The 21,055-nt window shown below is 52.7% G+C and overlaps 1 protein-coding gene across 1 annotated transcript; it reads right to left on the bottom strand.

The window, feature by feature from the left end:
* Positions 1 to 466: 466 nt before the first annotated feature.
* On the bottom strand, positions 467 to 19,332 carry Insrr (insulin receptor related receptor). Its single transcript, XM_057793801.1, has 22 exons — positions 19,245 to 19,332; positions 15,056 to 15,607; positions 13,420 to 13,723; positions 13,195 to 13,337; positions 12,925 to 13,069; positions 11,736 to 11,950; positions 11,427 to 11,553; positions 6,497 to 6,735; positions 5,844 to 6,011; positions 5,563 to 5,758; positions 5,359 to 5,400; positions 5,050 to 5,270; positions 4,675 to 4,811; positions 4,171 to 4,333; positions 3,931 to 4,036; positions 3,378 to 3,430; positions 2,452 to 2,681; positions 1,982 to 2,092; positions 1,716 to 1,875; positions 1,314 to 1,443; positions 1,047 to 1,181; positions 467 to 707 (listed from the first exon to the last, which is right to left on the bottom strand). Exons 1-22 carry the CDS (start codon positions 19,330 to 19,332, stop codon positions 467 to 469), a joined length of 3,906 nt encoding a protein of 1,301 aa, XP_057649784.1.
* Positions 19,333 to 21,055: the final 1,723 nt, after the last annotated feature.

Below are 21,055 nucleotides of genomic sequence, written 5' to 3'. Positions count from 1 at the left end.
TGGGCAGAGCAGGGAGAGATAAGTGGAGGCTTGTGGGAACCCACTTGCTCAGTGGCCTAGGGTTCCTGCTCTGTCCTGGTATGTGGGGCAGAGGGCAGTAGAGGAACACAGGGAAAAGAAGGGGCAGGCCCCAAAGTGAGTAGCGAGATCTCCCGGCCTGCCTCTGGACACTGGAGGGGGTGTGTCTCTGGATTCTGGCCCCAGTGGAATAGCTTCCTCACTCTGAGGGAGGTCACTCCTGTCCTGTGGTCTGAGTCCCACCGGTTATGACCGCTCATGCTTCCCACAGACTAACTCTGAGTCTGGTCAGATGCCTCCCCTTCTGGCTCCTGTTTTCTGCTAGTGCTGGGCTAACACTTGACCTGCCTGAGGGAGACTCAGGATAAGAGGTGAACATACAGACATAAGGATTGGGTTCTGCCTTCTCTGCCCATGGGAAGTCAGTTAGCTGGGGAATGGGTGACCCTCAGTGTCCTGGGTCCCTATTTGGGGGCCTGTAGACTGAAGTTCCATTTGAGATTGGGGGGGAGTCAGGCTCTGTCTCAATAGGCAGCAAGGAGGCTTGGCCCCGCTGGCATTCTGGGCTGTAGTAGAAGGAACAGAGCCGGAAGGAGGGCCGAAGCTCATTCTGTATGCGATCCAGGATGTGGACGAAAGTCGGACGCAGGCGCGGACTAGGCTGCCAGCAGAGTCTCATCAGCTCCTGTCTGGGGAGGGTGAGGTGGGGTTAGAGGGAGCCCAGATGCTCGCTGCCTTCTACACTGGAAGTATCAGTTGGTGAAAGGAAGGGATCAGAGGGGAATAAGTGAGGAACGTAGGTGAGTTAAGATCTGGGAGTAGCTGGGCGGTGGTGGTGCATGCTTTTAATCCCAGCACTCAGGAGGCAGAGGCAGGAGGATCTCTGTGAGTTTGAGGCCACCCTGGTCTACCAAAACAAAAACAAAGCAAATAAATAAACAAAAGAGCTGGGAGTCAGAAGCTTTGGAAGAGCCGGGTCGGAGTCAAGGGTGATGAACGAGACAGAAAGGGCCACGGGGACGACTCACATCTGAAGCGGACAGTCCTCCAGGTCCTCCAGCACTCCACCATCCATGACGAATTTGAGCACCTGCTCATTTGATAGACCCTGGTATGGTTGTTCAGCCAAGGTCACAATCTCCCAGAGCACGACACCAAAGGACCTGGAGAACAGGAACAACAGCCCGAATCAGCACCCTCCCAGTTGCTCAGCACCCGTAGTGAGGATGTGTCCCCGACCCTTCCAAGATGCTGTCTGCACCTCCTTGGACCCCTCTGCTCCTGCCAGGCCCTACCAGACATCTGAATGAGTGGTGAAGATTCCATCTTTGAGGGACTCAGGGGCCATCCAGCGCACAGGCAACAGTCCCTTTCCACCTTTGCGGTAGTAGTCTGTCTCGTACACATCCCGGGTCATGCCAAAGTCTGGAAAGTAAGAGTTTAGGGGCACGGGAGTCGTTACCAGTTCTCCTGGAAGACAGTCCTCAAACTTCTCTCCCCGCAGCCTCTGAGCATCCTGGAAGGTGTGATTTCAGAGGATCCCGGAGGTCATCCCTGCTCTTGGACATGGAGACCGAGATGGGGAGGGGACTGGGGGACTTGCCCGTCAAGCCTTCGAGCCAGGCCTGGTCTCCTATAGCTTAGGGGAAGAAGCTCTACCTTCAGGCTTCCCTCATCCACCCGGTACCCCACTGTACCACCAATTTTGACGGTGAAATCCTGGGACACCATACAGTTGCGGGCTGCCAGGTCCCGGTGCACAAACTTATTGGCAGCAAGGTAGGCCATGCCGTCTGCAATTTCGCCAGCCATCTGTATCATGTCACTGAGTTCTGGCTGTGGAAGGCCAGGGTTGTTCTACAGGCAAGAGAGGGGCTGGTGAAGGACTGCCTCTCACCAACACTATGCCCAACTTCTCAATTCCCCAGCCTCATATCTTCCTCAGGATCTTCCCTGTTCCAACCTCTGCCTCAGGTCTCAGAGATCGGAGATGGCTCTTGAGGTCCCCACGGTTCATTAACTCCATGATGACCAAAGTTGGCTGGCCCTGAGACACCACACCCAGCAGGCGAACCTGGGGTGACAAAGATCTTGGTTGTAGGTCTCTCTTTGATCCACGTGGCCAAAACCTGGACCTTCTGTGATTATACCCTGACTCAGATGCCTCTCCTAACCCCCACCCTGCCACGACTGCAGTCATAATCCTGACCTAACAGTGACCCTGACCCCAATCGTATCTGATTATCATCATAATCATGAAGTTGGTCCCACTCAAGACCCCAATAACTCCTTGGAGACCTAATACTGTGCCCCGACCTTGACTGATCTCAGCGCGAGACTCTGCTCCTATTGGGCTTTCGCTACAGTCCAGCCCGGACCTCATTTCAGACCTTCCCTTCTTGCCGCAGAGCCTTCACCTTGGCCTGATCTTACCACGTGATGGCACTTGAACGCCTTCATGACGGAAGCTTCCTTGAGGAATTCAATCCGCTCCCGCGCGCTGGCCAGCTCATTCACTGTCTTCAGGGCTACAGGTGTAGACTCCTTTCCAGCTTCAAGCCCTTGTACCAGTCCCTCATAGACCATCCCAAAAGAGCCTTGGCCCAGCTCCCGGATGATGGATATTTGCTCCCGAGGCACCTCCCACTCATCAGGGACATACACTGAGCAGAGATATGTGTCAGAGGCAAGAGTGCCTCTCTCCGCCATGCCTTCACCTGCCTTTGACCCCTCCCTTAAAGCTGTTATTGAACTTTAATGTGAAAAAGTTATGTTTCTAAAGGTCACACAGCTTCAGCACGCAGGTAACTACAGAGTCAGATAAGGGCTTCAGTCAATTTATGCTGGCTCCCTCAGTACAGAAAACAGTCAACTGTTATTTTCAGATTAAGGCAGTCATTCTTTTCTCACGTGTGCACGGCATGTGTGTGTGTGTGTGTGTGTGTGTGTGATGTGCATGGGTGTGCAGGTGTGCCTTCTGAGTTGATGCATTGATACAGGGTCTCCCATGGACCTGGGAGCTCCACGCTTTGACTAGGCTTTGGGAGCACACAACAAGTTCTGGGGGGCTCAGTGCTGGAGTTATAGGCACACAAGCGATGCCAAGCTTTTGGTGTGAGTGCTGGGCATTCAAACTTGCATTCAAACTCATGCTTGCAGAGGGGCACCTTTCCCCACTGAGTTATCTTCCAAGCCATCACCCCCAGACCATCAAAGGCTACAAAGACATTTCAGATGCCCTTTTGAAGACTTCTCTTCTGAAGTGCTCTGTTCTCAAAGCCACCTTCCCCAAGAAGGTCCTGGAACACTGATCTTTGACTCCTGCCCTCTTTCCCAGGCCACCGGTGCCCTGGACTTACCGTGGGAAGCACTGAAGTACTCTGGGTTCACAGACGTGTACAGTGTGCCGTTTCTGCAATGGGGACAATAGATCAAGGCGAGAAATGAACACACCAGGATTATGGGGACTACGCTTGCTCTGGTTAGGATCCTAGTCCTGGGGTCAGATCGGCCGAGAATAGGTGGAGTCACGGGTAGATGAGGGTGTCCTCTCTCAGTGGGCCCAGAGGGGCTTGATGACCTCTAGACAGGTGCATCCTAGGGTGGTTTCCTCTTGTCTCAGCAGAATCAACTTCATTTTTTTTTCTCAGCTTGAGCTAATGGTATGGTGACCAGTAGTCCTCACGTGCCCACACCACAGTGTTTCTCAGGAGACAAAGCATTTCCAGGTTAACACAGATGAATTACCATCTTAGCTAAGAGGCGTGACTCCTCCATGCCTTCCAGGGAAAGTTATTGACTTTAAGGAAGTCCTTTCTGTTGTCTAAACTATTACCCTCTGAGTGTGCTGTCCCTAGCCCTGGGAGACGGCGAAGGGCGAGAAGAGGAAGGAAATGTGTGAGACGTCATCACCTCCTCTTGTTGTAGAAGAAACCGAGGGCACCAACCATGATGAGCAGCATGAACCCCACAGGGGTGACGGTGAGGAGGATGCGCAGGCCCCCAGCATCCTCTTCCTCTGGTGGTGGAATGGGGCGGGGAACGACAGATTAGAGTAGAAACTGCTCCTCTGGCAACACCGAGAATAGTGATGGGCGGGCCTGAGAGTGGGCAGAGAGCAGCTGGGCAGATTGGGGAGCAAGTCCGCCTAACCTGGACCTGTGATGTAGAAGGCGACACCGTCTGTCCAGGAGCCATTTCCAGCCAGTGAGGTGGCCCGGACTCTAGCAGAGTAGTTTCCAGGGGGCAGCAGGGCCAGCTGCACCCCACCAACTTTGGCATATCGAAGTCGAGACACACAGAGCACTGTGGCCTCCTGCAGGAAGAACAGACAGCAGGCTGCGAAGTGGGTGGAGGTGCAGATCCAGACTGGGGTAGGGGTTCCTGGGTACACACCTCTCCCAGGTGCAGCCTGGGATGGGGTCCTGGGTACACACTTCTCCCAGATGCAGACTGGGATGGGATCCTGGGTACACACCTCTCCCAGGTGCAGACTGGGGTGGGATCCTAGGTACACACCTCTCCCAGATGCAGACCCAGACTGGGGTAGGGGTCCTGGGTACACACCTCTTCCAGGTGCAGACTGGGGTGGGGTCCTGGGTACACACCTCTCCCAGGTGCAGACCCAGACTGGGATTGGGGTTCCGGGGTACACACCTCTCCCTGGCGGCGGTACTTGATTTCATACTTGAGGATGAGCCCATTGGGGTCAGGTGGTTCAAGCCAATGCAAGACGACACTGTTCCTGCCAGCTGCCTTCCAGGCCACCTTCCCTGGGATGTCATCCGCTTCTCCTGCAGGAGGGGCATCTGGCAAATAGGCCACAAGCAGTTCTTCTTGCTCAGTTTCAAACCCTGGCTAAACTGGGCCCAATGGGGAAGTTTGGAGAAGTTCCACAATCGTGGGAACTGGGAAGGGCGAACCGAGTGAGGCTCTAAGGTTAGTGGGAGTGCAAACCTGCTGCTAACAGAGCACTGACTGGGCAGTTCCTGGAGTCAGTAGTGGGGGTGCAAGCTGTGAGGGGACACCTACTATGTGGCATGGTGCGTGCAAAGACGAACGTGGCGGCACTGCAGCCCACGGTGTGTGCCGCGTGGTTGCAGGCATGGATGTCAATCCTGTATTCCGTGAAGTGCCTCAAGCCGCTCAGCACCGCTCGCTCCCGGGGAACCTTGTCCTCTTGAATCTCAAAATCCGAATTGTTGGTCCCTAGTCTGAGAGGCCCAGCTTCCCGGCGGTGCCTCTCTAAGTCCCTGGAAATGGGATGGGTCAGAGCCAAAAGGCCTGTTCCCAGAGCCCCTCCTCCCTCCCCCTCCCCCTCCAGCTTCCGTCCCAGCTCACCTTTGGGGGCTCTTGTTAATGGATGTTACTTTCCATGGGGACCTGGGGAAGCCAGGGCACCTCTCAGCTCCTGCAAGCTCTGCGGCTGCGCCCCGCCTCCAAATCCACCCCTACCAAGTCCAGGCCCGCATCGTAATAGGCCCCTCCCACCAAGTCCCACCCTCTCCAAGTACCGCCCCTCTGGTCCTCCCAACCAGGTCTCACTTCGGGATGGTGATGGCATGATGTAGGAAGTTTTCAAACTTTTTCTGGAACGTGACCTCTTGTGTTTCCAGTGCGGGCAGCGCCTGCCCAGGAGGTGAGTGTTGGCAAGGACAACAGCCTTGCTCAGGCTCAGCCTCCAGCGCCGGGTCTTCACGGTCGAAGCGCGCGTCGTGGCTGCTGGTGGGCAGCCGAAGACCTGTGGCCACCATGCAGAAGAGAGAAGTCAGGACCGCGGTCCACCCGCCACTGAGCATCCCCGGTCTGAGGCGTCCCCGGCGTACCGCGGTGACAGTAGTCATTGATGTAGAGGTCACCGTCCTCTGCTAGGCGCTGCCACAGCACCAGGTAGTAGGTGATATTTCCATTGCGCTGGACCGGCGGCTTCCAGCGCACCAGAAGGTGTGAAGAGGATTTGGACGTGGAGATGACATCTTGGGGCACCGTGGGGGCTATGAGTGTGAAGAGGGTGACGCTCAGAGGTGGGGCCCCTTCTGAACACTGTGTGATAATGAACCCCTCTCTCGGGATCCATCCTCCTTTTCCAGAGGGATCTATGACTTTCAGCCCTCTTTCCCTATAAATCATTCTGTCCTTTCTCTGTTTCAGAAAATAGGACGGATGAAACTTCATTTATGACAGGCAAGCACTCTCCTAATTGAGCCGTGGCCCCAGCCCTGGGGAGGTAACAGTGTTCTACAGAAGCGCAGGATTCAGGATTTAGTTCTCCAAATCCTTCACAGGCCTTCGAGTTCACTCGGCGATCTCAAGTCCAACCCAGCCTCACCCAAGCACAGAAAATACCCTGATTCTTGGTAGTGCCAAAGAATCTGACCTTCTACCCTGTGGGTTCCCCAGCCCCGCTGTGTCTGGCGCCCGTGTGCCTCTATCTTCCTCCCTAGGATTCACGGGTCTCATTCTGGTGCCCTCAGCTTACCGGCAGGCAAGGTTCGAAGGTAGACGATAGGGCTCTGGGCTCCTTGATGGGGGCTGTCCTCTGCAGTGGTCAGCGTGATGGCTCGCACAAACACAGCATACTGTGTCCAGGGCTTAAGGGGCGCTAGGGTCACCCCTGGCTCCTGGGTACGGCTGAGCGGTAGTTCCACATCCAACAGGTTCCAGCTCTGTGTTCCACACGCGTCTGGACCCACATGTTCTGTGGCGTTCTGGAATGGGCTGAATACACCATCCCCAGTGTTGGGGTACGGCTCAGGCCCATATCTGATCTCTAACACCTCCCCCCACTATGCAGGACGGCCATAGCCCTTTCCCCACTTTGCATGTGAATACAGCTGTGATTTTCGCCAATTCACCCACCCTGTGGGGCTTATGATCCTCCACACATCACAAATTATAATGAAATATCCCTCATCCTTAGTAGAAATTATTGAGTTTTTGTCCTAATGAGAATAGTGAAAGAAAGAAAGATGGGCTGGAGAGTTGGCTCAGTGGTTAAGAGCATTGCCTGCTCTTCCAAAGGTCCTGAGTTCAATTCCCAGCAACCACATGGTGGCTTACAACCATCTGTAATGAGGTCTGGTGCCCTCTTCTGGCCTGCAGACATACACAAAGACGGAATATTGTATAAATAAATAAATATTAAAAAAACAAAGAAAGAAAGAAAGAGGTTTGCACTGTATTAAAACAAAACCTAGAAAATGGATATGGGCAAAGAAGCAGATCATTCTCATCTCTAGGACCAAGAGAATCATTCTCATTCTCTGGAGCTAGGACCAAGAGAGCAGTCTCTTGCTGAGGGCAGAATAATCCTCTCTTCTGTTTTGTTCTGTTCTCAAGAGTATTTCCAAGTAGCCTAGCCTAGTCTTGAACTTGCTGTCTTTTGACTTTGGCTCCTGAGTGTTTACCATGATTATAGGCTTGCACCATCACTCCCAGTAGGCAGAGTGTCTTAGTCAAAGTCCCTGCATGGATTTTGGAGGTCTATGAACCTTCAAGACTACAGGCATGGTTCCACGTGTGTTTGTGTTTCCATAAACACCTCTCTAGATGTGGGTTCCTAGCTTTAATGCTGTCCAAGAACTCCCACGTAGACAGGCTGGCCTCAGACTCACAGAGATCCACCTGTCTCTGCCTCCTGACTGCTGGGATTAAAGATGTGCGCCACCACACCAGGCCAGCTCTCATGTCTGAAAAGTAGATTCCCCAAAGCCAACAACCACGGCCTCCAGGGAATAATTGAGGCAGACTTTGGGGATTAGACTGGAGGCAGACCATGCAGAGATACCACAGGCTTTAAGGATACAAGGAGAGCTAGCTTCTAACCAGAGAAAATAAGGTTTTGGGGTACTGTAAGGCATCACATCCATGTTCATGATATGATTATTTGATGGTAGGCAGAGGGGTGATTATGCTGAGTCAGGGACAAAAAATTGTGTGTGTGTATGTATGTGTGTGTGATGGTGTATACGTGGGGATGCCCTTGGTGCAGGTGTGTGTGTGCACGTGTGTGAGTATGTGTATGTGTGTGATGGTGTATAGGTAGGGATTCCCTCAGTAGTGCAGGTGTGTGTGCACATGTGTGAGTATGTGTATGTGTGTGTGATGGTGTATAGGTGGGGATGCCCTCAGTGATGCAGGTGTGTGTATGAGTGTGTGTGATGGTGTATAGGTGGGGATGCCATCGGTGGTGCAGGTGTGTGTGTATGTGTGTGTGTGTGTGTGTATGTGTGTGTGATGGTGTATAGGTGGGGATGCCGTCAGTGATAGAGGTGTGTGTGTGAGAGAGAGAGTGTGTATGTGTGTGTGATGGTGTATAGGTGGGGATGCCATCGGTGGTGCAGGTGTGTGTGTATGTGTGTGTGATGGTGTATAGGTGGGGATGCCCTTGGTGGTGCCCTGGTTCAGGTGTGTGGAGACCAGAGGTCGATGTTGAAGTATCTTTCTCAATCACTTTCTCTATTTTGAGATTGGTTCTCTCACTGAACCTGGGGCTTTCTCTTTCTGCTCAGGTGCCTGGCCAGCGAGCTCGCAGGCTCACCATCTCTGCCCTCCAGCGCTGGTGTTACAGATGCATACTGCCACACCTGGCTTTTCTGTGAGTTCGGGGGTCTGACCACAAGTTCCTCACCCTGGGCAGCACAAACCACCTTACCCGCTGGGCCTTCTCCCTGGCCCCAAAGACAGATATGAGGTAGGTTGAGTGATATGAGGAGAGGCTCGAGGCCCAGCTCCAAGCGCCTGTTCTTGCTGGAACTCAGAAGCAGGATGGCCCAGGAGCTGGTATGGGGGTTGCAGAGTGGGCATCATGAGGGCAGGTGCCTTGTGAGATATGACGCACTGAGTAGGTGTCTGTCAAAACCAGAATTGGACCGGGATTCTCAGGGTCTGCCCCTGAGGGCGCACATAACAGTCACACGATAAAGTGGGGGTTTCTCAGGAACCTTAAGATGCTTTGCCCCGCCGGGCGGTGGTGGCGCACGCCTTTAATCCCAGCACTCGGGAGGCAGAGGCAGGTGTATCTCTGTGAGTTCGAGACCAGCCTGGTCTATAAGAGCTAGGTCCAGGACAGGCTCCAAAACTACAGAGAAACCCTGTCTCGAAAAACCAAAAAAAAAAAAAAAAAAAAAAAAGATGCTTTGCCCCTAGCACGCAGATGTGTAGGTTGTGAACTGCTTGAGCATAGCTAGAGAGGTATTTACACTGCTGCCCATGTCAATAACTCCTTGAGGTGTGTCCTATGAGCCATCAGTCTCAGCATCAATTAGGAGCTTGTTAGGAATGCAGGTCATAGGCCTTGCCTGATATTAACCAACTCAGATTGTTAGGTGAAGCCGGGATCCGTATTTGACACACTCTCCCTTCTCCCCGTATTAGACATTCTCCTGCCATTGAGCTAGAGGTGAGCCTGGGCCAGTTGAGCACTCTGCTTCTGTGGGCTCCCTACTTGTTTCCAGACAGACCCTGGGTGCTGCTGCAATAAGGCCTTTCAAATCTAATTTTCAGGAAGAACCTCCAGTTTGGATGGTCCAGATCTGTCTACCAAGGAGAGCACTTCTCCTCCTCCTCTTCCTCCTTCTCCTCTTCCTTTTCCTCCTTCTTCTCTTCTTCCTCCTCCTCCCCTTCCTCCTTCTACTTCCCTTTTTTCCCCCAAGACAGGGTTTCTCTGTAGCTTTGGAGCCTGTCCTGGAGCTCACTCTGTAGACCAGGCTGGCCTCGAACTCACAGACATCCACCTACCTCTACCTTCCAAGTGCTGGGATTAAAGGTGTGTGCCACTATCACCTGATGGAAAGAACTTCTTATTCCCTGCTCTTGATCATCAAAAATCCATATCTCTCTTATAAGGAAATCTCTTGAGCTTGTTCCCGCTCTTGCCCTGGTTCTGGGGGTGGAACCGGGGCCTGTCATGCTAGGCAAGCATCCTGCCACTGAACTCCACATTCGGTCCATCTACTGTTCATTTTGAGACAGGATCTCACTAGGCAGACCATGCAGGCCTTGAATTTAGGGTTCGCTTGTTTTAGCCTCCTTCATGTTGTTCATAGGACTGTGCTAAAGGCTTGGCTGGGACACCTGTCATTGACACTTGTTTTAGAAGTCCTTCTTGTGGTACCTCTCTTGCTAACGGCAGTCCATTCTCTCCAAAGAAATAGCCCATTTCAGCCTGGAGTGTAGCTTAGTTGTTATAATATTTGACTAGCATGCACATTGCCTAGAGTTTGACTCTTAGCATCACATAAATGGGCTATGGTATGAACTTCTGTAATCTAGCACTTTGGGGTTGAAAGCAAGTGGGTAAGTTCAAAAAGTTAGAGGGCAGCCAGGATATATAAGACTTACTTAAGAAGAAGAAAGCGCTGGACAGTGGTGGTAAAAGCCTTTAATCCTAGCACTTGGAAGCAGAGGCAGGCGGATCTCTGTGAATTTGAGGCCAGCCTGGTCTACAGAGAGTTCTGAACAGCCATGACACAATGTCTTATATTGAGAGAGAGAGAGAGAGAGAGAGAGAGAGAGAGAGAGAGAGAGAGACACACAGACACAGAGAGACAGAGACAGAGAGAGAGGGAGAGAGAGAGACAGAGACACAGACACAGAGAGACAGAGACACACAGAGAGAGACAGAGAGACACAGAGAGACAGAGAGAGACAGAGACACAGAGAGACAGAGAGAGAGAGGGAGGGAGAGAGAGAGACAGACAGAGAGAGAGAGAGGAAGGGAGAGAGAGAGACAGAGAGAGAGAGGGAGGGAGAGAGACAGAGGAAGAAGGGAGGAAGAAAAGAAGGGAAGAAGGAAGGAAGGGAAGGAGGAAGGAAAGAAAGAAGGAAAGAAGGAAGGAAAGGAAGGAGGAGGGTAGGTTCCTGCTCTTCTCCCTCCCCAGGCTTTAATGAAATGCTGGTAAAAAAAAAAAAAAAACGCTCCTAAAAGTGGCCAGATTAGTAGGTACTTCCCAAACCGCTGCCAGGCAAGAGGATGCGGTCAGCAGAGAACTTTAGCACCGTGGATTGAAGCTCGATTAGCCACCCTGTTCTAGCTCTCAGAAATCCTTTTTAACACCGTGGATTGAAGCTCGATTAGCCACCCTGTTCTAGCTCTCAGAAATCCTGGCTGTCCTCTTTGTTTCACTTGGTGAGGAGAAACTGAGGCATGGAAGACCAAAGAAGGTGAGACAGATCCAGGTCCTAGCCTTCAGGCTCTCGACAGCCCAGCCTGGACATGCCCTCACCTCCTTTGGTTTTGAAAATAATTGCACTCTGCATAGCACACAGGCCTGGAATCTCAGCGTTCTTGGAGGCTGGGATTCAGGCAGAGGAATCTTTTGAGAGTTGGACGCTGATTTACATAGTAAGGCCCTGTCTCAAAGTGGGGTGGGATTAGGGTCCTCCGTCTGGCACCACTCTCTACTCACGACTCCTTGTAATAGACGATGAAACTGAGCAGGTCCCGGGCCTCCAGGGGTTCATAGCGCTCCCAGCGCAGCAAGATGCGGTCCGCCTCAGTCAGGTTGAACACGAAGCGCAGAGTGCGAGTCTGGCCTGGGTAGGGCGAAAGGAAAGCATTCTCTCCGCACGCCCGTCACAGGCTCGTGCCGACTGACACTGACCCCACGGCTTTTCATTCCCTTGGGGGGTCATTCCCTTGGGTGACTCCCCCCCACCCCCGTCTTAGTGCGTGCATGTTGCCCTGCTTGTACTCCTGGGGTTGGGCAGGTCTTTACAGGCAGCGCGATCTCCGTTGGTGCGGGGATTGATCTCAGCTTTGCTCTGTCGTCCTCTGGTCCCTGTCACCTCCTCCAGCTGGTATATGTGCTCCATGCAGAGGCGTGGGTTGAAGGCGAAGTACATTTTACCCACAGGAATGGTGAGCCCCACAGTCACCCAGGACCCCAACTGTTGCAGGTTCTGGTTGTCCAACACGTAGAGTGTGTAGTTCCTGGAGAAAGTGGGGTGCCTTGCTCTGCAAGGTGGCAGGGGTTGGGGCAGGAGAGGGACTGGCTCATGGGTTCCCCTGCAGAAGCTGCACTGGGCACAGGTGTAATCTGCGGTTCATTCACATCCACGAGGGGTTCAGGGGACTCTCTCTGTGCCACTGACTAGGAATGTGACATCCTGAAATTCCCCGCCCCCTCTGCCGACCTCGCTTTATGTCCCTCTCCTCCTTCATATCACCTTAACAGCACTGGTTGTGGGGACACAGGAGCCCACTGGCCAGCTTGGCTGTAGGTACCCTTAGTGGGACATAATCATATGTGAGGAGACAGAAGAAGCCACAGGGAACCATTTGACTGGTGACAATTTAAACTTCTTCTTCTTCCTTGGTTGGATTTTTTTTTTTTTTTTTTTTTTTTTTTTTTTTTTTTTTTTTTTTTTTGAGACAGGGTTTCTCTGAAACTTTGGAGCCTGTCCTGGAACTAGCTCTTGTAGACCAGGCTGGCCTCGAACTCACAGAGATCCACCTGCCTCTGCCTCCCGAGTGCTGGGATTAAAGGTGTGCACCACCACCGCCCAGATAAACTTCCTTTTATTTTGAAAACTACCTACTACTTTGTGATCAGGCCTTGGTTCCTAGGTGGTAAGAATGATTTTACACTCAGGTTCACTCAGCAACCAAACCGCCCAGGTGTTTTCATCATGGCCATGGAAGACCATAGAACCAGTGTTGTGTATTCTGTGTTCCGGCCCCTGTTTAAAGCACTTCACACACAACGGTGTAAGTAGCGATCACAATCCTAGGGCACAAGCTTCATTTCACAGAGGGGAAACCCGAGGACCAGAGAAGGCAAGCAGCCTCCCCACACTCACACAGCTAGTAACCAGCAAACTAAGTTTTAGAACCCATTCTCTTCACTAGTGTTCCAAGAAGGCTGAGGAAAAGGGGGCTGGTCAGGCTGATTTCTGACCCCTTACCCATCCACTAGGGAATCTCCCCGGATTAGTTTGAGGTTCTTGAAAAAGCCCAGGGACACAAGTGCGAAAGAGTGCTTGATTTTGAGGAAGCCGGTGATGGTCTCCACTAGCCCCAGGTTGTGTTGAAGCTCGGGTTCCAGGTTGTCTGAGGATGAGGAAGATAGGACTGGAGTAGGGTCTGGGAGGGGTAGGGAACTGGAGGGACAGAGGCAGAGGACCCTGCATGAGGGAAGTCATGTATGGACTGCAGTTAGGAGGGAGGGTACTGACAGCCTTGGCGAAGGTTGAGGATGAGGCTTCCCTCCACGTGGGTGCAGCCCACCAGGTCCTGAGTGGCCTGGACAGAGTCGATGGTCTTTGTGCCAACTTTGCACTCCTTGGGGCACAGTCCCTCGCACTTGTGGCAGAAAATGCTGGCAGGACAAGCAGATAGCCTAAGACTTGGGCGATGAAACTGCTCAGGCCTCCCGACAGCCCCAAGGGTCTGCCCCTCACCTGCTACCATTGCGGGTGAAGCCTGGAGGGCATTGAGCCAGGCAGCTGCCCTGGTAGATGCCAAAGGTGGCGGTGTGGCCAGGCACCTCACGCAGATGAGCACAGACCTCAGAGGTGACACAGCGCCAGGACTCATACTGGTAAGTGCCCGGAGGGCAGGTCCGGAGGCAGGCTCCTTGGAAGTAGAGGTGGCGGCAAGCTACACAGGCTCGAGAGTCTTCAGGTTGGCTGCAGCCCCCCAGACATTCATCGTGGCAACACTCACCGCCTGCCGTGCAGGCCAGCCCGCCGGGGCAGGGACACACTGTGGGCAGAGGGCCATTAGACTTTACCTGCCCCTTGGCAACCCCTCAACAATGTCCTTTTCCAACCCTGGCCCATCCCATCCTGAGGTGACCCTTTCAGCACCAGGTGACACTACTGACTTTGTTTCCTTGTGTCATGGATGCTTGAAGGCCTCTCTCTGTCCTCCACCTTGAGAATATCAGAACTCAGGCTAGGCTGTGTTGCAATCCCAGCACTTGGTACGCAAAAGCTGTTGGATCTCTGTGAGTTTGAGGCTAGCCTGGTCTAGTGAGTTCCAGTCTAGCTTAAGCTAGACAGAGAGGCCCTCTCTCAGGGAAAAAAAAAAAAAAGAAAAAAGAAAAAGAAGAAAAAGTCTCAGAACTCAGGATGGAGCAGCGACCTTGTCCATCAGGGTTGCTGTTCTGCAGCCTGCTGTCCTGTCTAGGCTGTCCCGTGGTGACTTGATATAGTGCCAAGGAGAATCAGCTGGCTACTCCTGATCAGCTAGGCCAGGGCAAGGTGGGTCCAGCCAGGACCTGTTGACATGGCACACAAATTGAGGACATGTAGCAGCTGTGTTTACAGCCAACAGGGAGGCAGCTCACCGCTGATACAGCAGGCTCTTGTTATTCTCCTGCCTGGAGCCGAGGCTAGAGGTGAGGGGCAGACTTTGAGCTGTATAAGAATGACTCCTGGGCTAGGGGACTCCAGATCTGCTCCTGGCCTCTGGAAGATCTTACCCCACTGCCCACTGCGTTCCTTCTGCCTCCACTAGTGTACTTCCTAGGTCACGGGCTTTCCCTTGCCTGTCCAAGTCTTTCCATTCCTTCCCTCTCCTTTCTGTTCTCAACACCGCATCTCTGTCTCACTGCTGCCAGTGCACCCGCTGATGGCATGGGACTGAGACCACATCCCCTATCGTCACCAGAGGAGACAGAGGTGGGGATGCCAGGTGAGTCTGGCTAGAGAGTAGAGGTCTTGGGCTGACTTCTGTCCACTTGTGTCTACCCTCTTCCCAAAGCCCCTCCTTACCTACTCTGTGCCTGCCTGACGCCATGCCAATTATTTAATTTCTGTGAACTTCACTTTCCTTTCCTGTAAAATGGGATAATAAGGGTACCTGTCCCATAGGAAGGGTAATGGTTTGAGAACAATGGCCGCAAGCCAGACATATATCTGTAATCCCAGCACTTAAGAGACAGAAGAATTAGGGTTCAAGGCCAACCTCAACCACATGTCAAGTTTCAGGCCAGCTGGGCTACATTATATGTTGGCTCACAAACCCAACAATAGCAAAAGGTGGAGGAGCCCCACCTCCCTGTGCCACAGTCATGTTCTGTGCAGTGCCCACCTCTCTGGCAGTGACTGGAGGTCCAGCACCTGTAGTCAGTGTGCCCACTGAAGGTGGTTCTCGCACAGGGCTCACCAGCAGCACCCAGCACACCAGGGCACACGTCAGCACACTCCTCGCCCAGTTTATTCCCCACAATGTGGTTGGTGCCAGGCGCAGGCTGCAACAGGCCCCAGTCAATGGTGAAGAGATGGCAGAGCTCCTGGTTCTTCTCCACACGCACAGCCCCACGCAGCACAGCCCCAAGCGACGGCAGCCCAATGTCCCGCAGGTGGGGCATCTCAAAGATAATGAGGGCATAGCCCAGGAAGAGGCGTGCACCTCGGATCACAGCAAGGTTAGGGAAGAGGTCTCGAAGGCTCTCCAGGCCATAGACTCGGAACAACAGCAGGTAGTCTGTGACCTGGGTAAGGCGCGGGAAGCTGAGGCCTCGGAAATCCTCTCCAGTGGCAGCAAACATGAGAAGGATCTGCAGGTGGCCCTCCACCACGCTGCAGTTCTCCAGCCGACGAAGCTCTGTCACCTCAGAGCGGATATCCAGGCTGGGGCACACTGTGGACACATGTGGGCCGGCAGATGAGAACAGCGCAGACCAAGAACCCTGTCCTGGCAGCTCTGGAGGGGGACCACACTGGTAAGTAGGAGGACATGACACGGAGGGACCAGGCTGGGCTCTAATGAAGAGCTTCCTCCTCCCAAACAAGCCAGTCAGACGGAGTCTTGGCTTACTGTCTGTGGCTCCCCTAGCTCCTAAAATCAGCTCCTCCCACTGTCTTGCTTAAACCAGTCTCCCCTGCTCTTTTCTGGGGGTCAGTGCTGGTTAGGCAAACACCGTACCATTGAGTTACATCTCCAGCCCATGGTGTTTAGAGAGATCACTGCGTAGCTCTGATAGCCTGGAACTCTGTCCTTCCACCTCTGTCTCCTGAGTCTGTGAACCACATCTGGTTTCCCCGTGACTCCCAACTAACTTACATGTAATTTCTTCATTTGTTTTGCTTATTGCAAGCCTCATGAGGGCAGGAATTTGTTTAATTCATTACTTTATACTTTCACATGTAGTACCTGATGCAAGATTGGTGCTCTGTGAATGCTTGGTGAGAAAACAAGCGCACACTGTGCCTGGGAGGAAGTGAGTACTGAGTGTGTACTGAGTGTGTACTGAGTGTGTACCGAGTGTGTACTGACTGAGAGCTGACTGAGTACCAAATGAGTCTGAGTGAGTGAGTACTGAGTGTGTACTGAGTGTGTACCAAGTGTGTACTGAGTGTGTACTGACTGAGAGCTGACTGAGTACCAAATGAGTACTGAGTGAGTGTGTACCGAGTGTGTACTGAGTGAGTACTGAGTGTGTACTGAGTGAGTACTGAGTGTGTACCGAGTGTGTACTGAGTGAGTACTGAGTGTGTACCGAGTGTGTACCGAGTGAGTACTGAGTGTGTACTGAGTGTATACCAAGTGAGTACTGAGTGTGTACTGAGTGTGTACCGAGTGAGTACTGAGTGTGTACCGAGAGTGTACCAAGTGTGTACTGAGTGTGTACTGACTGAGAGCTGACTGAGTACCAAATGAGTACTGAGTGTGTACCGAGTGTGTACTGAGTGTGTACTGAGTGAGTACTGAGTGTGTACTGAGTGTGTACCAAGTATGTATCGAGTGAGTACTGAGTGTGTACCGAGTGAGTACTGAGTGTGTACCGAGTGAGTACTGAGTGTGTACCAAGTGTGTACCGAGTAAGTACTGAGTGTGTACTGACTGACAGCTGACTGAGTACCAAATGAGTACTGAGTGAGTGTGTACTGAGTGTGTACTGAGTGAGTACTGAGTGTGTACTGAATGAGTACTGAGTGAGTACTGAGTGTGTACTGAGTGAGTACTGAGTGTGTACCAAGTGAGTACTTAGTGAATGTGTACTGAATGAGTACTGAGTGTGTACTAAGTGAGTGAGTACTGAATGTGTACAGAGTACTGAGTGTGTACTGAGTGAGTACTGAGTGTATACTAAGTGTGCACTGAGTGAGTACCGAGTGTGTACTGAGTGTGTACTGAGTGAGTACTGAGTGAATACTGAGTGTGTACTGAGTGAGTGTGTACTGAGTGTGTACCAAGTGTGTACTGAGTGAGTGAGTACTGAGTGTGTACTGAGTGAGTACTGAGTGTGTACCGAGCGTGTACTGAGTGAGTACTGAGTGAGTTCTGAGCATGAGCTTCTCTCTCTGTCCTCAGGGAGCAGGCTCCCCAGTAAGAAATCGTTTTTTGCTCTGAAGGGACTTTCCATGGTTCCTCCTTACCAAGGTCCTCATTTTACTTCCTCAGCCCAACATTCTGGGTGTAGACAAGCTGGTGCCCATTCACTTCTCCAGCCTCAAACCCAGAAAGGTTCCATAGGTCTTTGACCTGCAATGCTGGGGGCTGGTGTCCTTTCCTTAGCTCTCTGGCCGGAGCTCAGCAGCGAGCTGTTCTAAGTCTAGTTTGCATCTCCCATGGTACCCAGCTCAGGACTGGAACCTCTGGCACTCAGGGACTATGGGCCAGCAACATCTGGATCCCAAGTCTACCCCTTCCTTTGGGACCTAGTCCATTCACCTCTGTTCCTTAGCAGGAGCTGGATGCTTAGCCCCAGTTTAACATCTAGGTCTGTTTCCTCTCTCCTCACCTGGCCCTCCAGAAATGCCCCACATTGGCACCACGCCACACATTCTCCCATACAGGCTAGCCCTGTCCCTGGCTCAGGGCTTGTCAAGGACAAACAGGATGGAAAGCCTGGCTCCCTGTACTTTCTCTCTGTCTCTCTGTGGTTGATGCTTGACTGTCCAGCTGTTGGATGTGCATGCATGCACACGCTTACTTGCTTGTGCACATACTAGGCAAGGCAGGTACACACACACACACACACACACACGCACACCAAAAAAAAAAAAAAAAAAAAAAAAAGAAGAGAAAAAACACTTCTGTTTTCTCCAGGAAAGCCAATTAGGTTCTTTGAGGCAGGTGGGGGGGTTCCCTCAGGCGCTCCACTTCCCATCATGCCTTAGCCTCTCTAGAGCTCCCCTAATGTGAGACATTGGAAAAACAAATCCAAGACCTCTTCAAATTAACCCCTGCCTTTCCTCAGGACACGCTCTAGGTAGAGCTTCACTGGGAAACAGCAGCTGTGCTCCTTGACCAAACACTAAGTCCCAGGACTTGCATGCTTTATTTTGACAACTGTGCTCTTGCCTGGCATCTGCTGTGCAGTATGCTGGCACAGAAGGGGCAGGGGTAGGGCGCTCAGGCAGGTCACCATGCATTGCGAATCTTCTGTGACTGGCCCCTTTCAGAGGGCACCTTACGCCGGTCCATTTGTATTATCTGTATCAGAAAGGAAGCCCCTGCCTTGACCTTGGAAGCCCCACTCAGAAGAGCATCCTAAGACCCTTCACACTCCCAGAGTGCTGAGTTCCCAAGCTCTGTGTGTGGAGGACAAAGGCAGCCTCTGGCAACCCTCTGAAGGCAATTTGGTCTGCATGGTGCACTCACACTTCCTGGACGCCTTTGGTGGGAAGTGTGTGTCGGAGGAACAGCACTGAGGCACAGAGGGTAGGCAATCCTCTCTTAGGCAGCCCTACTGCCCACAGTGGGTGGGGAACTCGGACTAAAGCTGGAGCTCAGGGCCTGCCCTGGGGCTGCCTCTCCAGCCGCTGAGCCTCCTATCAGCACAAAGGGTCAATTGCTTTAATGGTGCCTGGTGTCAGCTGCTGGTCCCAGGCTGCCCCTTATCATTTAGTGGCCCTAGAGAAGACTTCTGATTCCCACAGTCTCACTTTGGTTCAAACTCAGACTTTCCTGGGATAGCGGTTTTACAAATAGCAATGGGTTCATTCCATTTCTAACCCCTTAACTCTTAGGACGCTGAGAGGGAAAAAAAATCTTATATGAAAAGTGAATCCTAGTGAAAAGTCCTTTTGAGGGCTAGCCCTAGTCCTTAAATTCCCATAAAGATTAAATAGAAGCCAGAGGCGGTGGCGCATGCCTTTAATCCCGGCAGAGGCCGGTGGCTCTCTGAAGGCTAGCCTGGTCTACAGTGTGAGTTTTAGGACAGCCAGGGCTAAACGGAGAAACCCTGTCTCGAAAAACCAAACCAAACAAAGACAACATAGAAGCTTTCTGGGAGCGGGATGGGGTTGGAAAGACGTTGCTGGGGACTCACCCTCTAGTGTGTCCAGGCCAGATCCCAAGGACAGCAGGCTCATAAGCAAGTGTACTCCCCAGGGCCACAGAGCAGGCACTGCCACCATCTCAGCCCTGAGTGTCCTCCAGATGTCCCTCTGGGAAAAAGGATCTCATGGGATGCAGACCCAGGTTCCGGGGTGGGGAGTGAGGTACAGGGGCAAAGGGATTGGAAATCTCAAGTAGAGACAGCCAAGATAGAAAAGAATTTCGGAGCAGAGGAAACAAATGCTGTGCCAGGCAGCTGCACACAGCTTCAGATGATCCAGAGACAGAGGCAGAACAGAGGGAGATGCAGTCAGAAGCAGGAGACCCTCAGAGAGGCTTCCAGAGAAAGAAACTGACCCAGAATTCAGAACACGAAGGTTCAGGGGCCGGACAGTCGCGCAAGGGGAGTCGGAGAGAAAGCCCCGGGAGCATCCGGGGGCTGCGGCAGGGTCAAGAGGAGCGCAAGACTCCACCCTGGGACTCCGGCTTCTGTTCGCTACAGCTCCCGGGGCAGGAACGCAGGGACCTCGCCCAGCTCCCGCCCTTTCCAGAAACGGATTGGTTTGTGCGGATTTCTCTGTTCTTTCTGCCCCTCCCACAAAGTCAAGTAAAAATATTTAGCCTGTCAACTGAAGGAGGTGGGGGGCAGATGTGTTGGGGAAAATAAGGCCAAAGTGCCGAAGGGGTTGGGGGCCAAGAAATCTTGGCAGCGTGTCTCTGCCACCTCTGGCACCACCCCTGCTAGCTGCAGACGTGGAGGCAGCGACTGGGCGCTGTGGTCTGAAGAGCGCAGGTTCTGGAGTTCAACAGGTGTTTTGACACTCTAGAGGGTGACTTCCCGCATCCCCGACAGGTCGGACTCTGCTTGTGAAACCTGGAGATCTTAGCCCTTCGCCTCTAGAAGCCCTTCCCAGCCTCTCGAGGCCACTTTGACTCTAACTCCTGGTGCGAGGTGTGTCCTTGCCAAGTCCCTTGGTTCTGGCTCAGATCCCGAGAAGAGCTAACTCTCTGTAAGATTACGCCTTCGTTTGGTTACTTTTAAGAATTCGGGAGGGTTGGTGGTCTTTGTATGTGCATTCTCGTGTGGAGGTACTGGGGGACTATTCACGCTTGGACCTGGCACGGAAAGCTACCTGCCACTAGGACTATCCTTCCCTGGATTACTGGGTTCTACTCACTTCCCGTCACTCCCAGTACCTACCTGTTCCCTCTGTTAAACGTGAGATTTTATAGACTTGCAGCCAGGAAGGCCAATGCGCGATACCTGCCCTTTGATGACCTGAATGTTGGGATCCTGGGAATTCCCAGGTTCACAAATACCAAGGGCTTACGGTTCCCAGCTCTACCCGCGGGCAACTCCCATGTCCGAAGAGCTAAGAGATCTATTAATTTCTCCACTCAGAAATCGATGCACTTGTCAGGACGGCGATCGATGCCAGTCCTGCTCTGTTTGACCCTACCCAGCTCTGGTACCCAGCCCTAGCTGACTGACTGGGTTTGGGAACTGACCTTAAGACCCAAGGCACAACCTAGTAAAGTTGGGAACCGTGCTCCCCGGCTCTCGAAGACCCAGGCCCGGAGCAAACACTGCGGGCGCAAGGGCTTCTAGCGCCACCCTGTGGCCTCTTGCGGACCGACTGGTCTCCACTTTCCACTCTCCATCCAGCTGTGTTCAGAGAACTCTTCTCTGCCCCTTCTGTTTTCCTCCCCAGGTTCTGCATCCAGTCATTCTGGGGCTCTCTCCCTTTCCTTACTAGCGTCTAGAGCTTGTTCATCAAATTTATTCCAAGTGACATGCACATT

Source organism: Chionomys nivalis, chromosome 18, assembly GCF_950005125.1.
Source record: "Chionomys nivalis chromosome 18, mChiNiv1.1, whole genome shotgun sequence".
Classification (NCBI taxonomy): Eukaryota; Metazoa; Chordata; class Mammalia; order Rodentia; family Cricetidae; genus Chionomys; species Chionomys nivalis.
The sequence above is the reverse complement of the archived record's forward strand: the minus strand, read 5'-3'. Positions and strand labels throughout refer to the sequence as shown.

Excerpts from the sequence above, each read along its gene's own strand:
- Insrr (XM_057793801.1), bottom strand. The coding sequence starts at position 19,332 with ATGGTGGCAGTGCCTGCTCTGTGGCCCTGGGGAGTACACTTGCTTATG. Across the intron at positions 5,271-5,358 it reads ATTAACAAGAGCCCCCAAAG|GGACTTAGAGAGGCACCGCC; the intron begins GTGAGCTGGGAC and ends TCCCATTTCCAG. Across the intron at positions 4,334-4,674 it reads AGTACCGCCGCCAGGGAGAG|GAGGCCACAGTGCTCTGTGT; the intron begins GTGTGTACCCCG and ends TTCTTCCTGCAG.